Source organism: Gorilla gorilla, chromosome 16 (assembly GCF_029281585.2).
Source record: "Gorilla gorilla gorilla isolate KB3781 chromosome 16, NHGRI_mGorGor1-v2.1_pri, whole genome shotgun sequence".
Lineage (NCBI taxonomy): Eukaryota > Metazoa > Chordata > Mammalia > Primates > Hominidae > Gorilla > Gorilla gorilla.
This window is the reverse complement of record NC_073240.2, coordinates 79,071,088-79,086,370: the sequence shown is the minus strand read 5'-3', so window position 1 is coordinate 79,086,370 and position 15,283 is coordinate 79,071,088. Positions and strand designations below refer to the sequence as shown.

Sequence of the window (15,283 nt, the reverse complement as noted above, 5' to 3'; positions counted from 1 at the left end):
CCTGGACTCTTTTTGGTTGGTAAGCTATTGATTATTGCCACAATTTCAGAGCCTGTTATTGGTCTATTCAGAGAGTCAACTTCTTCCTGGTTTAGTCTTGGGAGGGTGTATGTGTCGAGGAAGGTATCCATTTCTTCTAGATTTTCTAGTTTATTTGCATAGAGGTGTTTGTAGTATTCTCTGATAGTAGTTTGTATTTCTGTGGGATCAGTGGTGATATCCCCTTTATCATTTTTTATTGCGTCTATTTGATTCTTCTCTCTTTTCTTCTTTATTAGTCTTGCTAGCGGTCTATCAATTTTGTTGATCCTTTCAAAAAACCAGCCCCTGGATTCATTAATTTTTTGAAGGGATTTTTGTGTCTCTATTTCCTTCAGTTCTGCTCTGATTTTAGTTATTTCTTGCCTTCTGCTAGCTTTTGAATGTGTTTGCTCTTGCTTTTCTAGTTCTTTTAATTGTGATGTTAGGGTGTCAATTTTGGATCTTTCCTGCTTTCTCTTGTGGGCACTTAGTGCTATAAATTTCCCTCTACACACTGCTTTGAATGTGTCCCAGAGATTCTGGTATGTTGTGTCTTTGTTCTTGTTGGTTTCAAAGAACATCTTTATTTCTGCCTTCATTTCGTTATGTACCCAGTAGTCATTCAGGAGCAGATTGTTCAGTTTCCATGTAGTTGAGCGGTTTTGAGTGAGTTTCTTAATCCTGAGTTCTAGTTTGATTGCACTATGGTCTGAGAGACAGTTTGCTATAATTTCTGGTCTTTTACATTTGCTGAGGAGAGCTTTACTTCCAACTATGTGGCCAATTTTGGAATAGGTATGGTGTGGTGCTGAAAAAAATGTATATTCTGTTGATTTGGGGTGGAGAGTTCTGTAGATGTCTATTAGGTCCGCTTGGTGCAGAGCTGAGTTCAATTCCTGGGTATCCTTGTTAACTTTCTGTCTCGTTGATCTGTCTAATGTTGACAATGGGGTGTTAAAGTCTCCCGTTATTATTGTGTGGGAGTCTAAGCCTAGTCTCTGATAAAACAGACTTTAAACCAACAAAGATCAAAAGAGACAAAGAAGGCCATTACATAAGGGTAAGGGATCAATCCAACAAGAAGAGTTAACTCTCCTAAATATATATGCACCCAATACAGGAGCACCCAGATTCATAAAGCAAGTCCTGAGTGACCTACAAAGAGACTAAGAACTTTTTTTTAACATTTCTTATAATACAGGTCTGATGGCAATACATTCTTTCAGCTTGTCTTTGTCTGAAAATGTGCTTGTTTTTCTGTTCATTTTTTAAAAGTCATTTTATCTGATTTAGATTTATGGGTTCACAGGGTGTTTTTTTTTCCTTTCCGCACTTTAAATATTTCATTTCAGTGTTTTCTATTTGCATAATTTCTAACAAGAAGTCTACGATATCTTATTTTCGTTCCTCTCCACATAGTGTTTTGTTTTTCTGGCTGCTTTTAAGATTTTTTTCCTTTTCGCTGATTTTCAGCAATTTGGTTATGTTGTATCTTAAGGTGGTTTTCTTTGTGTTTATTCTGCTTAGGAGTCATTCAGCTTCTGAAATTGGTAGATTTATAGTTTTAATCCACCAATTTATATTTGAAAATTTCTCAGACTGTTTTTCAATTAAAAAAATTTTCTGGGACTCCAATTACATGTATATTTGATTTTTTGATATTGTCCCACAGGTAATTTTTTTCCATTTTTTTTTCTCTCTGAACTTTATTTTGAGGCTATGTTTAAGGCTTTTTAGGCCAGGCCTTCAGGTAGCCTTTACTCTAAGGCTAATTTAGCCTCATCACTAAGACGTGACCCTTCTGGGCTCTGCTTAATGCCTGATGGGGTCCCTCCATTCTGGTGGGGGGAAACATGAGCAATTCCTACATCAGCTGCTGTTTGACTTCCAGCCCTGGTCATTGGTCTTCCTCCAGCTTCATGGAGTTTCACCCTATGCATGAGCAGATGGGGAGTCAATCAAAGACCCTAAAAGAATTTCTAGAACCCTTTCTCTATATAGTTCTCTCCTGTCTGCTGATATTCTATCTCACAAATTCTAGCCGCCTCAGCTTTCCTGAGTTCTGATCTTGGTCACCTCAACTCAGTAAGACAACTGGGTTCTGTATTCCTCTCTCTCTCTCTCTCTCTCCCCCTCTCCCTTTCTCTCCCTCTCTCTCCCTCTCTCTCCCTCTCTCTCCCTCTGTCTGTCTCTCCCATAGCTCAAAAATTGCCCCTGGGCAGAAAGCTGGGGCACACTTAGAGGCTCACCCCATCTGTTTCCCTCTCTCAGGGATATCAGTCCTGAGCTGTCTGTAGTCCAGTATCTGAAATCAATTGCTTTCTCTCCAAACAAGATGGCCAATGTGTACACCATATGGGCACTGGGGCACTGGGCACCAGCTGGGGCCTGCTGGGCCCACCCAGCTATTCTGTTTGTCCAGTTTCCTAGTATTTACAGTGCAACGATGGATGTTACTCCCTTGTGATCAGAATCAGAAGTCTCAGGAATATATATTTTAGCAAAAAATCAGGAGTTCACACTGATATTTCTGTTATTTCTATAACTTTTCAAATGTTATATTGTGAGGTTTTAGCTTACTTCATTTTATTCTTGTATTTCTTTTATTTTACCTTAGAATCTTAGTTCCTAATAGGATTAACATAATCCGACAGTATATATCAAATAATTTTGAAATAGTAGTATCAGTATTATTACCAACAATAAGGCCAGGTGCAGCAGCTCATTCCTATAATCCCAGCACTTTGGGAGGCCAAGGCAGAAGGATCTCTTGAGCCCAGGAGTTCAAGATCAGCCTGGGCAACATAGTGAGACCCTGTCTCTACAAAAAAAAAGAAAAATTTAATTAGCCAGATGTGGTGGTGTGAACATGTAGTCCCAGCTACTCGGGAGGCTGAGGCAGGATCATGGGAGCCCAGGGGTTTGAGGCTGCAGTGGGCCATGATCATACCACAGAGCAAGAACCTGTCTCCAAAACAAAACCAACAAAACCAACAAAACAAAACCCCAGAAACCAATAAGACTATTGCATAGAATTTGAAATTCCCTTTTGCCTTTAGAGTAAGTGCCACTGAAAAAGAGGGATCAAAGTGCACTATTATAAAATTCCTTGATCTTGATGTAATTCTGTGTGTGTGTGGTTATGTTACTAACTTAGTATGTGGTCTAATTCATTTCTTTCTCTTTTTTTCTTCTGGTTCCTTGATCTTGGGCTAACTCATTTCTTTCAGAGTGTTTTCAAGTTTTAGGAACTCATTTTTTCCCTTTCTAAAAATTGTGTAGTGTTCCCCGCCCCGTCCCCCCACCAAAGATACGGCCTCACTATATTGCCCAGGCTGGTCTCAAACTTCTGGCCTCAAGCAATCCTTCTGCCTCAGCCTCCCAAGTAGCTGGGATCACAGGCATGAGCCACCACACCTGACTTCCTTTTACATATAACTTTATTTTTCAAATGGTTAAGACATTTACATGATTCCAAAGTCAAAATCATGTGAGATAACACTCAAAGAATTTTTGCTTCCATCCCTTTCTTCTTCCCTTTATTCCCGCTCTGCCTATACACAGTGAATTCAATCAGGTTTTGGTTTAACCTTTGAGTTTCTTTTTGTTTGTTTGTTCTGAGACAGAGTCTCTCTCTGGAGTGCCGAGGAGCAATCTCGGCTCACTGCAACCTCTGCCTCCCGGGCTCAAGCGAGTCTCGTGCCTCAGTCTCCCGAGTAGCTGGGATTACAGGCATGCACCACCACACCTGGCTAATTTTTGTATTTTTAGTAGAAACAGGGTTTCACCATGTTGACCAGGCTGGTCTCGAACTCCTGACCTCAAATGACCCTCCCACCTTGGCCTCCCAAAGTGCTGGGATTACAGGCATGAGCCACCACACCCGGCCTCTTTTTGTAAACATAAGTAAATACATGTTTGCATACATATATTTACATTGCACCCCTTTCTTACACGAATATAGCATACTATGCACATATTGTAAACTTCCTTTTTTCACTTAATAATATATCCTAGAAACCACTCACTCTCTGCACATAGAATTCTCTCCCTCTCTCCTCTGCCCTCTGCTCCTCTCCCTCTTTCTCCTATAGTCACATAGCACTACTCCATTGTGTGGCTGGATCATGGTTTGTTCAACCAAGCCCCAGCTTGTTTGGTGGTTTTCCTTCAATGGGGAGCCATCCCCAGTCCCCTGGCTATCCCCACCTTTACTGCTCCCAAGTTCTCAGGAGGGAAACTATGGGTGAAGGGTGGCAGTTGTCCTGCTGGGGTCAAAGGTCAGAGACGGGGCACCCAGAGACCTTTACTAAGCCGACTCACACAGGGAGATGGGGTACTTTTTAGAAGGTGACATTTCTCTTACTGAAACCTGATCTATTTTTCCTGTCAATGCAGATCTGGAAACAGTTGCCACATCTAAAGGCAGTCGTGATATATAAAGAACCTCCTCCAAACAAGATGGCCAATGTGTACACGGTATGGGCAGTGGGGCCCTGGGCGCCAGGTGGGGCCTATTGGGCCCACCCAGCTGACCTAGCCTGCCTGCTCCCTGTATCTGGCTACAGATGGAGGAATTCATGGAGCTGGGGAATGAAGTGCCTGAGGAAGCCCTGGACGCCATCATTGACACCCAGCAGCCCAACCAGTGCTGTGTGCTAGTCTACACTTCCGGCACCACTGGGAACCCCAAGGGCGTGATGCTGAGTCAAGACAATGTAGGACAGATGCCCGGTGGGGTTGGGGGGGCGGGGTGCAAGGGGGTTATGGGTGAATCTGGGCCATGGCTCTGCCCCAGTAGCCCCTGGGAAAGCTCCTTGGGCCCCTCTGCTCTAGGAGCTGGGATAGGTAGAACAGCCCATCAATCTGTGGCCCAGACTGAGCTCAGCAAGGGGGAGGGGATGCCTGTCCTGGGGTTTTCAGAGCCTGCAGAATCGCCACAGGGGGCACCACAGTGGGGCTGGCCCCCAGGGTGGCCACAGTTGTGAGCACCGCCAGGGCTGGCTTGTGGACGCTGCTGGGATCCATCTACTTGTCCTCCAGATCACGTGGACGGCACGGTACGGCAGCCAGGCTGGTGACATCCAGCCGGCAGAAGTCCAGCAGGAGGTGGTAGTCAGCTACCTGCCCCTCAGCCACATTGCCGCCCAGATCTACGACCTGTGGACAGGCATCCAGTGGGGGGCCCAGGTCTGCTTTGCCGAACCTGACGCCCTGAAGGTCAGTCTGCCTTTACCGTGTGTCCGTCTGAGCCCATGTGCCAGGCCACGTCCACATGTGTCCGTGGGCCCTGAGTGCATTTGTGTGTGTGCTGTTCCTGTGCATGTATCAGTCAGAATTCTGTCAGCTGCAGTGGGCACAGCCTGACTCGAATGACCAAACAAGAAGGGAAACTAGGCCGGGCACGGTGGCTCACGCCTGTAATCCCAGCACTTTGGGAGGCCGAGGCAGGCAGATCACGAGGTCAGGAGATCGAGACCATCCTGGCTAACACGGTGAAACCCCATCTCTACTGAAAATACAAAAAATTAGATGGGAGTGGTGGCAGGTGCCTGTAGTCCCAGCTACTAGGGAGGCTGAGGCAGGAGAATGGCGTGAACCCAGGAGGTGGAGCTTGCAGTGAGCCGAGATCACGCCACTGCACTCCAGCCTGGGCAACAGCGCGAGACTCCGTCTCAAAAAAAAAAAAAAAAAAAAAGGAAACCTGATGCCATTACGTAAGGTCGAGTCAGAGTGGTTCACGGGACTTGTGACATGATCAAGGACGGGCATCCTCAGAGTATCACCAGAAGGCTACAGCCCTTCCCTGAATCCCAGCTTCACAGGATATACCTGTTCTTTGGACCCTTATTTTAACTGTGAGGAAAACTTTCCCAGAAACCCCCCAGCAAGTTTCCCTCCACCAGCATCTCAGTGTCCCAAAGTGTCACCTGTCTGTTCTCAAACCAAATGCTGCCGAGGGGAATGGGATTCTTGTGTCTGAGTCAGACTCATGGAGAGTCGCCACGCTCAGGGCTGGGATGAGACTGAGGTCAGCACTGGCTGCCTGACTGCTGCCTGCCACCAGGGTTCTGTGAGCAAAAAGCAAGGCGACAGCCATTGAGGAAACAGTATGTGCCACACCTTGCGTGCAGGTGTGTGTGGGTGCCCGTTGGAGCATGTGTGTGCCACTGGCATGCCTGGCTGGTGAGAGGGGACCCCTGGGCCCCAGATGCCCCTGACCCAACAGGCCTGCCTCTTCTGGTGTGAACAGGGGAGCCTGGTGAACACGCTGCGGGAGGTGGAGCCCACATCACACATGGGGGTGCCCCGGGTGTGGGAGAAGATCATGGAGCGCATCCAGGAGGTGGCAGCTCAGTCTGGCTTCATCCGGCGCAAGATGCTGCTGTGGGCCATGTCAGTGACCTTGGAGCAGAATCTCACCTGCCCTGGCAGGTACGAAGGGCCCACGGGCGGGAGGCCTGGGGAGAGAGCGGGCTGACCCAAAACACAGTGAGGGTCTGATACGCCACGCCTGTCCTGGTTCCAGTGGCCGGGCAGCTCTGGAGACCCCGTGCAGAGGCCCCATCCATGACTGGGCTTGAGCTCCTGTGCGTTTCCCAAGGCCTGCTGGGGACAGTCGCTCCACCTTTGGATTCTGACTGGGAGGACTAACTTGCTTTCTCTGAAGTGAAATTCACCTCCCCAGGAGCAGCTTCTGGCACAATCTCCTGAGGTCTCCTGACCTCAGTACGTGGCTGGAGAAGGGGCCACAGTGATCAGGACTTAGGCTTTCCGGCCTTTTCAGCATCCCAAGTGACCCCTCAGATATTTTGCCCTTTCTATCTTTCTATAGCTTTTAAAATTCCCACATAGTTCTATAGAGGGTCAGTGACGTAAAGCTGGCTCGGTTTCAATTTAGAAGTAGTTTCCATTCCCCATGTGCCTGTGAAATGGTATGTTTCATGAGATGTGTGTACATATCTGTGCATCCACAGCTTCATTTGCACAGACACGAAACATGAACATGCATGAACAAAGCATTTGTGGGCTTCACTGGGGTCCCACGTTTGTACATGTGTATACATGAATACATACTTCAAGTTTCTGTGCATGTGTATTGTGTGTGCAAAATGGCATGCATCTGTGTTGTTGCCCATACACCTGTACACAGCTGAATCTGACTTCCTGGGTCAAGACATATTTGCACACAACCATGTGCCTGCATACCTACATCTGCATGCATGTTCATGGGCAGGTTCAATATTCAAACCAACCAACTGGAACAGACAACTGGAATGGCCGAGCCAGGGTGTTCTCACTGAATACCACCATACCACCCTCTTAATGTGTGTGTGTGTGTGTGTGTGTGTGTGTGTGTGTGTGTGTGTGATTTCTTCTGTAAACCATTCTCCCTCTCCCACCAGCGACCTGAAGCCCTTCACAACCAGACTGGCAGATTACCTGGTGCTAGCCAAGGTCCGCCAGGCACTGGGATTTGCCAAGTGTCAGAAGAACTTCTATGGAGCGGCCCCCATGACGGCAGAGACACAGCACTTCTTCCTGGGTCTCAATATCCGCTTGTATGCGGGCTACGGCCTCAGTGAGACCTCAGGCCCCCACTTCATGTCCAGTCCCTACAACTACCGGCTGTACAGGTGAGGCTCGAGGCTGCCGCACACATGCACACCCATGCGCCCTTGCTGGTACTTTGTGCCCGCCTGCTGAGTGCCCTGGGGATCCCCTTCTCTTTGCATGCCAGTTGGGTCCCAGAGACCTGGCCACTGGGCTATGGAGCCCCTGAGAGCCAACAATGCCATCTTGGGCCAAGTCCCTAGCTTATCCTCAGTCTAGTGGGAGTGGCCTCTGCCACCGTGTCATGAGTCTGTGGTTGAAAACAGCCTGCCTAGCCCAGGTGCCCCCTGAACCTATGGAGCAGTTTTCCTCTGGCCCCTCCGTCTTTTGGGGTGGGGTGTGCTCCAGTGTGTTCTAGGAGAGCAGATGGCCCAGGGGCCAGCTGGGGTAGGAGTTGGGGGGACCAGGCCAGCCTCCTAATGGATGGTGAGGGCGGTCAGTTCTGGGGAGTGATTTGCAGGATCATCTATTATGATTAAATATCTCCTCTCCCTGCCAGCCTATTACAGTGCTCCAAGTTCTACCATTACCATTTCATTTGTTCCTTCCTTCCTTCATTCCCTAAAACCCTTTACTTGGCTCTACCTTTCAGCTCTAAGTCCCCTGTAAAAATACAAAAGCCCTGTGAGGGGATACCTTCTAGCAATCAGTGAAGACCGAGCAGTTGGGACCCCGGCTCCCCAGTGGGGGCTTGGAGGAGACAGCTCCCTCTGACCAGTCTCCCGGCCCCTCCCTCGCCAGCTCAGGCAAGGTGGTGCCCGGCTGTCGGGTGAAGCTGGTGAACCAGGACGCAGAGGGCATTGGCGAGATCTGCCTGTGGGGCCGCACCATCTTCATGGGCTACCTGAACATGGAGGACAAGACTTGTGAGGCCATCGACGAGGAAGGCTGGCTGCACACGGGCGATGCTGGCCGCCTGGACGCCGATGGCTTCCTCTACATCACTGGGCGCCTCAAAGGTGAGCACCCCAGGCCAGGCGCGGTGGCTCATGCCTGTAATCCCAGCACTTTGGGAGGCCAAGGCGGGCAGATTGTCTGAGCTCAGGAGTTCAAGACCACCCTGGGCAGCACAGTGAAACCCCATCTCTACTAAAAACACACGAAAAATTAGCTGGGCGTGGTGGCATGCACCTGTAATCCCAGCTATTCGGGAGGCTGAGGCACGAGAATTACTTGAACCTGGGAGGCAGAGGTTGCAGTGAGCTGAGATTGCCTCGTTGCACACCAGCCTGGGAGACAGAGCTAGACTCTGTCTCCAAAAACAAAACCAAAACAAACAAACAAAAAAAGGCAAGCGCCCTGGACAGCTGCAGTGGGGTGGGGGCAGGAATTCCACTGCCAGCACTGTTTACACCAGCTGCTGGTCTTGAGCCTTTATTAAGATGGCACCTTTAGTGACATCGTTTTATTTACTCCACTCTCCTATGGGGCAGGTACTTATTAACCTTAACTTGCTAATGAGGACATCCAGAGAGGTTAAGTAACTTGCCCAAGGTCACCCAGCTAGTAAATGGCAGAGCTGGAAATCAGACCCCTAGAGAAACAAGGCAAATCTTTCCAGAAGATTCAAGAGCGTAAGTATTATGTATTTTTATATGCAAACACGGATATGATGGGGAATAGAATGCAAATTGGATATAAAATTTAAAATAAGACAAACTTCCCACAGAGACAGAAATAGTTGGGGATGCCTCTGTGGAAGAATGTTCTGCCTGCTTCACCCAAGTTGGTGTCATGCCCGCAACATCCACGTGGGAATCCTGCACCAGGGCTTCATGGGGGAAACTGAAACTAAGTTGAGTGGATAAACTACTTTGTGGACATCATGCAGGCAGTGTGCGACCGTGCCCAGGACCCAACTGATGGCCATGGAGGCTCGGCCACCCCAGGGAGGGACAAAAGGTCACGGTGGCATTTGGGCCCTGGGATGTGCAGGCTGATGAGCCCTGGCAGGTACCCTCCAGTGAGACCCCGGGAGCAACAGGTGACTGCTTGGATGTGCCATGGGCGCCGCCTAGTGTGCCTCTTTGTAATGGCAGATGAGGGGACCCACATCCCTGCATGGGGGAGGATAGTAGCCAGAAAACCAAATTCAACCAGAGCCGGCCCTCCTTTTAGAACTAGTATAGTGAGAGGTAACGGTCCAAATAGCTTTTCTCCAAATACATATCCAACGGACACAGCATCCTTTCCCCATTGCCTTGCAGTGATACCTTTGTCCTTTATGAAGTGACTGTCTATGAGAGGTCTATGTGTGGACTCTATTCTGTTCCCTTGGTCTATTCACCTATCCGTGCACCATTACCCAGTGTCTTAATTTCTATAGCTTTATGACAGGGATAGATATCCGGCTAAGTCCTACAGCCTTGCTCTTCTTCTTCTTCAAGATGACCTTGGCTATTCTTGGCCATTTTCATTTCCATATGAATTTTAGAATCATTATATGTTTCCTCAAAAACTGGGTGGAATTTTGATTTTGATTTCATTGAATCTATAGATCAATTTGGTGAGGAAAATACATGTTTATAGTGTTGTCTCTTCCAATTCACAAATATGATAAATCTCTCCATTTACTTAGGTCTTTTTAAGTTTCTCTCAATAATGTGCTATTTATTTATTTATTTTTGAAACAGGGTCTCACTTTGTTGCCCAGGCTGGAGTGCACTGGCGTGATCTCAGATCACTGCAACTTCTACCTCCTGGGCTCAAGTGATCCTCCGGTCCAGCCTCAGCCTCTCAAGTAGCTGGGACCACAGGTGCAAGCCACCACAACTGGCTAATTTTTTATTTTTGTAGAGACGGGGTTTTGCCATGTTGCCCAGGCTGGTCTTGAGCTCCTGAGCTCAAGCCATCCTCCTGCCTCAGCTTCCTAAAGTGCTGGGATTATAGGTGTGAGCCACTGCATCCAGCCTATGTTTTCTAGTGTAGAGATTTTTGCACATCTTTCCTTATATTTACTTCTAAGAATTTTTTAAGGTATTTTAAATAATATCACTTAAAAATTTTTTTTCAGCTCAGATGTTGCTGCAAAATTTTTTTCTCCTATTTGTTTGCTGCTGGTATATAGAAATACAACTGCTTTTTGCATATTGGCCTTGTATCAAATGACCTTTTGTGGATCGTTTGATCAGACCACATATTCAATCCAGTAATGTGTATATTCTTTTGAATTTTCTATGGACACAACTATATCATCTGCAAGTAGCAGATGAATTTTTTTCTTGCCATATTGCACAGGTTAGGACCTCCAGGACAGTGTTGAATAGAAGTGGTGATAGTGGTCATCCTTGTTTTGTTCCTGATATCAGGGGAGAAGCATTCACTAACTTATCATTAAGTATGTTTGGCTGAGCACAGTGGCTTACACCTGCAATCCCAGTACTTTGGGAGGCTGAGGCAGGAGGATTGCTTGAGCTCAGGAATTCAAGACCAGCCTGGGCAACATAGTGAGATCCTATCTCTATTTATTTAAAAAAATTATTAAATCTTTAAAAAAGTATGTTTGCTGTAAAAATTTTTAGATGTTCCTTATTGGATTAAAGAAGTTCCTTTCTAGCCTTAGTTTGCTAAGGGATTTTTAAATCATTTACTAATGGTAAAAGATGCTGGTAAGAATGCAGAGGGCGGTAGTGAGGAGAAAAGGGCAGGAATGAGGTAGCAATGATGAGGCATATGTTGGGGAGGCTGGGTTTTTGTCTTCCCACATTTCCAGAGTCTGTCTTCTCCTCTTCACCTGACTTCTGCTGTCCTAGACAAACCCTGATCATATAGACACTTGCCATGGATTCCTCTCTAGCCAGCCTGTCCCCTGAATAACCACTCTTCACCCCAGCTACCAGAGTACCCTAAAACTTTGATCTCACACCATTCAGTAATTCCCAGCTGCCTGCTCACAATCCAGCTCCTGAGCCAGCACTGGAGGCCTCTAAGATCTTCCCTGCTCCTCTCCAGCCTCTGCCTCACTTGCTACCTGCAGTTCCCTTAAGGCCTGTAAGCTTCAGCTTCTGTCCTGCCCTCTGCCTGCCAACTCCCGTTCATGTTTAGCATGCAGCTGGGCCTGGTGCCTCCCTGCCCTGGCCCTGCAGCCCCTGTGCCTCCCTCTGTCTCACTGCCCCCCTGCACTGTGGGCTCCTTGCAGCCATGGGCAGCCTTGTTCTATTCTGTGCCTGATGTCAGCACAGGACCTGTGCACAGAATGTGACCAATTAATCTTTTTTGAATTAGATAGAAATGAGGGACAGGAGTACAGTCTCACTAAAATTAGTCAATGTACATTCGTTAAATTTATTTTATTGAAGTTATTGCCATCTAGCCTAGAAGTAAGCCATCAGTACTATCAGACAACAGCAGGCTAGGGCACTGAGTGCCTGGCAGTCTGTTGGACAGAAGGAAAGAATGGGAGAGGACCTTCCAGGGAGAAGGGTGCAAGCAAGGGGAGATGCATCCTAGCAGGGCAGGTGAGAGCATGGGCTCTGGAAATGGACTGGATTTAAAACCTTAGCTCTGCCACTTATTAGCATGTGAGCTTGGACAAGTTACTGAATGTCTCTGTGCCTCAGTTTCCTCATCTGCAAAAAAATAAGAGTGTCTGCTTCATTATAGGTTTATTGTGACAATTAAATGAATTACTGCATGTGAAGTGCTTAGCATGGTGGTGAGTGCTGTGTGAGTGACAGGGATGGTAGTTATTAAGCAAAGGCAGGGAAGGGAAATGACACGGGCTATTTGGGGGCAGGAACTGGGACTGGCAGAAGGGGGCCATGGATGAGATGTCTGAGCAGGCTGAGTCGTGGATGACAAGCTGAGGAGAGGGAAACTTGGGTGAGCATTTGTCGTCGGGGTGCTGCCACCAGCCCCCAAGCAGGTGTGAGTTGCTTTGGAGGGCCTGCCACTGCTTCTTGGCTCCCAGAAAGGGGGCATCTCCAGCTGTGCTGCCTGCTGTGCTGAGGCTTCCGGGTTGTGGCTGAGGCTTGGGTTGTGGTTCAGCTGGGGCACCTGGACTACATTCTGTGCCGGGGGCCTGGCCTTGCCTCCCCAGAATTGATCATCACAGCTGGTGGGGAGAATGTGCCCCCTGTGCCCATCGAGGAGGCTGTGAAGATGGAGCTGCCCATCATCAGCAACGCCATGCTCATTGGGGACCAGAGGAAGTTCCTGTCCATGCTGCTCACCTTGAAGGTGTGTCTGGGGGGCTCCAGCTCAGAAGGAGCAGCCAGTGAGGGGGTCTGTGGGTCTGGCTGGCAGAAGCCACATTCAGCACAGGGCACATCCAGATCTCATGGCTTCATTCTGGAATGACTCAAGTCCGTGCTGCCTGCACTGTAGGAAAAACTGTGGCACGTGGAAATTCCTTCTGTCCCACATAAGCCACCGTGATGATCCTTTACATGTTACTGGCACTTTCCCGTCTACAAAGTGCTGCTGCCCTCCCTCATTGCTCTCTGCAGGTACTTGGACCCCAGGGTGGTAGACAGGCAGGAGTTACGGTCCCTGCTTTACAGACAATGACGTCACTGACCGAGCTCTTCTAATTCTCAGATCACTGCTCCTTCCACGATAACACGAGGCTCAACACAGTAGCAGCTACTCATTCTAGAACCGTCTCTTTGAAACAGAGCTCACATGATTCACACCCTTGCCGACAGCAGTAAGACCTCCTCCAGGACCAGGGCTTACGTCTTGTTGGGTAAGGCTTGGTCCTCATCTGATCTCTGGCTTTTCAGTGCACTCTGGACCCAGACACCTCTGACCCGACTGATAATCTGACTGAACAAGCTGTGGAGTTCTGCCAGAGGGTGGGCAGCAGAGCCACCACAGTGTCCGAGATCGTAGAGAAGAAGGATGAGGCCGTGTACCAGGCCATCGAAGAGGGGATCCGGAGGGTCAACATGAACGCGGCGGCCCGGCCCTACCACATCCAGAAGTGGGCCATTCTCGAGAGAGACTTCTCCATTTCGGGTGGAGAGTTGGGTAGGTTTTTCCTTTTCACCGTTGCAAGGGCTGTGTGGGAAGACAGGGCCATGGCAGTGCCTAGGAGGTGATTGTTAGGAAGCAGCCACGGCAAAGAGAAGGTCATGGCAGGAATCTGGGTGACACCCATCTACTTCCTGTTGGAGGACATCGATGGCTCCATGCATGGGCTTGTGGTTATGTGGAGTCTGTTGAATGTATAAGATATGTGCTAGAACTTTCTTTTTTTTTTTTTGAGATGGAGTCTCGCTGTGTCACCCAGGCTAGGGAGCAATGGCGTGACCTTGGCTCACTGCAACCTGCACCTCGCGGGTTCAAGTGATTCTCCTGCCTCAGCCTCCCGAGTAGCTGGGATTACAGGCATGGGCCACTATGCCTGGCTAATTTTGTATTTTTAGTAGAGACGTGGTTTCTCCATGTTGGTCAGGCTGGTCTCGAACTCCCGACCTCAGTTGATCCGCCTGCCTTGGCCTCCCAAAGTGCTGGGATTACAGGCGTGAGCCACTGCGCCCGGCTGATATGTGCTAGAACTTTCTAATCTGAACATGACATTTAACTTGGCCTTGACTATGGGACTGTTTTCTCCGAAAATCACAATGGAACTACCAGGCCAACACCAAGGCCCTGCTAGTGTTCAGGCTGGAGTCACGTATGGTTCTAGGGGTGAGAGTACTGTGATCTTCCAGCAAGTCAGCTTGTGTGACAAAGGGATAAGGCTATTCTGGACCACTGCCCACAGAACCAGGAGAGGGCTCTGGTGCAGCCTCAGCTGAAGTCACTCTTGGCTGTAGCCAAGAGATGTTCATGGGATGTTCATAGAACAGGAGAGGTAGAAATGGTTATACCAGTGTGATTCCCTCAAATTCATCACAGCTGAACCCAGATGCAATTGTCTACAGCAAAGCTGAGCTGCAATCAGAGACCTTGAGCTTATCTGGCTGTCTGCTGCCAGCATATTGAATGCAAGGTCAGAGAGACAGAAGATGTCTTCACTAAGCAGTTAATACAATGACTTTAACACAGAAAGTTTCCAGTTACACAGTCAAGAGTGAGTTAGGCACTTTAAGCTACCCAGGACCTCAAATCAGAGTTCTTTCAAACTTGCTTTTGGGGGATAAATCAAGGTTAAGAAAAGTAATTAGGGGAAGACCTCTCATAAAGACCATGGCAGAGGCTCCCCATAACCTGGGCTTCCCCTACCCCCATCACAACCATCAAAGCATAATGTCCAACGTTGTATAAACATTCACAAAAATGCAGAGATGATGTGTACTAGCTATCTAATACATTGCTGTGTAACAAATGACCCCAAAAATGTAGCAGCCTAAAGCAATAAACATTTATTATCCACATTTCTGTGGGTCAAGAATCCAGGAACAGCTTAGCTGAGTGGTTCTGGCTTGGGTCTCATGGAATTACAGTCAATGTGAGCTGGGTGCAGTCACTTGCAGCTGAGGCTCACCTCCGCGCTCACTTACGTGGCTGTTGGCAGGCCTCAGCTCCTTGCTGTCTGCTGGCCAGAAACATCCGTGTGTGGCCAGTGGGCCTCTCATGGGCTGCCTGTGTATCCTCACAACATGGCAGCCGGCTTGCCCAGGAAGAATGGTCCAAGAGAAAGCCCAAGACAGAAACCTAGTCTATTTTTTAATTGCTTCAACAATTTATTCATTCAAGAGAT

The 15,283-nt window shown here is 48.3% G+C and overlaps 1 protein-coding gene across 8 annotated transcripts in view; it reads left to right on the top strand.

Moving 5' to 3' along the window:
- ACSBG1 (acyl-CoA synthetase bubblegum family member 1) overlaps positions 1 to 15,283 on the top strand; it is a 67,546-nt gene that overhangs the window by 47,814 nt on the left and 4,449 nt on the right. For 7 of the 8 annotated variants that reach the window (XM_004056593.5, XM_055363915.2, XM_019010872.4 and 4 more), the window contains 8 exons: positions 4,420 to 4,500; positions 4,590 to 4,739; positions 5,065 to 5,241; positions 6,275 to 6,456; positions 7,428 to 7,658; positions 8,377 to 8,594; positions 12,674 to 12,813; positions 13,359 to 13,605. In XM_004056593.5, coding sequence (XP_004056641.3) covers positions 4,420 to 4,500; positions 4,590 to 4,739; positions 5,065 to 5,241; positions 6,275 to 6,456; positions 7,428 to 7,658; positions 8,377 to 8,594; positions 12,674 to 12,813; positions 13,359 to 13,605 — 1,426 coding nt within the window. Of the gene's footprint in view, positions 1 to 4,419; positions 4,501 to 4,589; positions 4,740 to 5,064; positions 5,242 to 6,274; positions 6,457 to 7,427; positions 7,659 to 8,376; positions 8,595 to 12,673; positions 12,814 to 13,173; positions 13,331 to 13,358; positions 13,606 to 15,283 lie in introns of those variants that run through there. The other variant, XM_055363918.2, reaches the window with a different exon arrangement.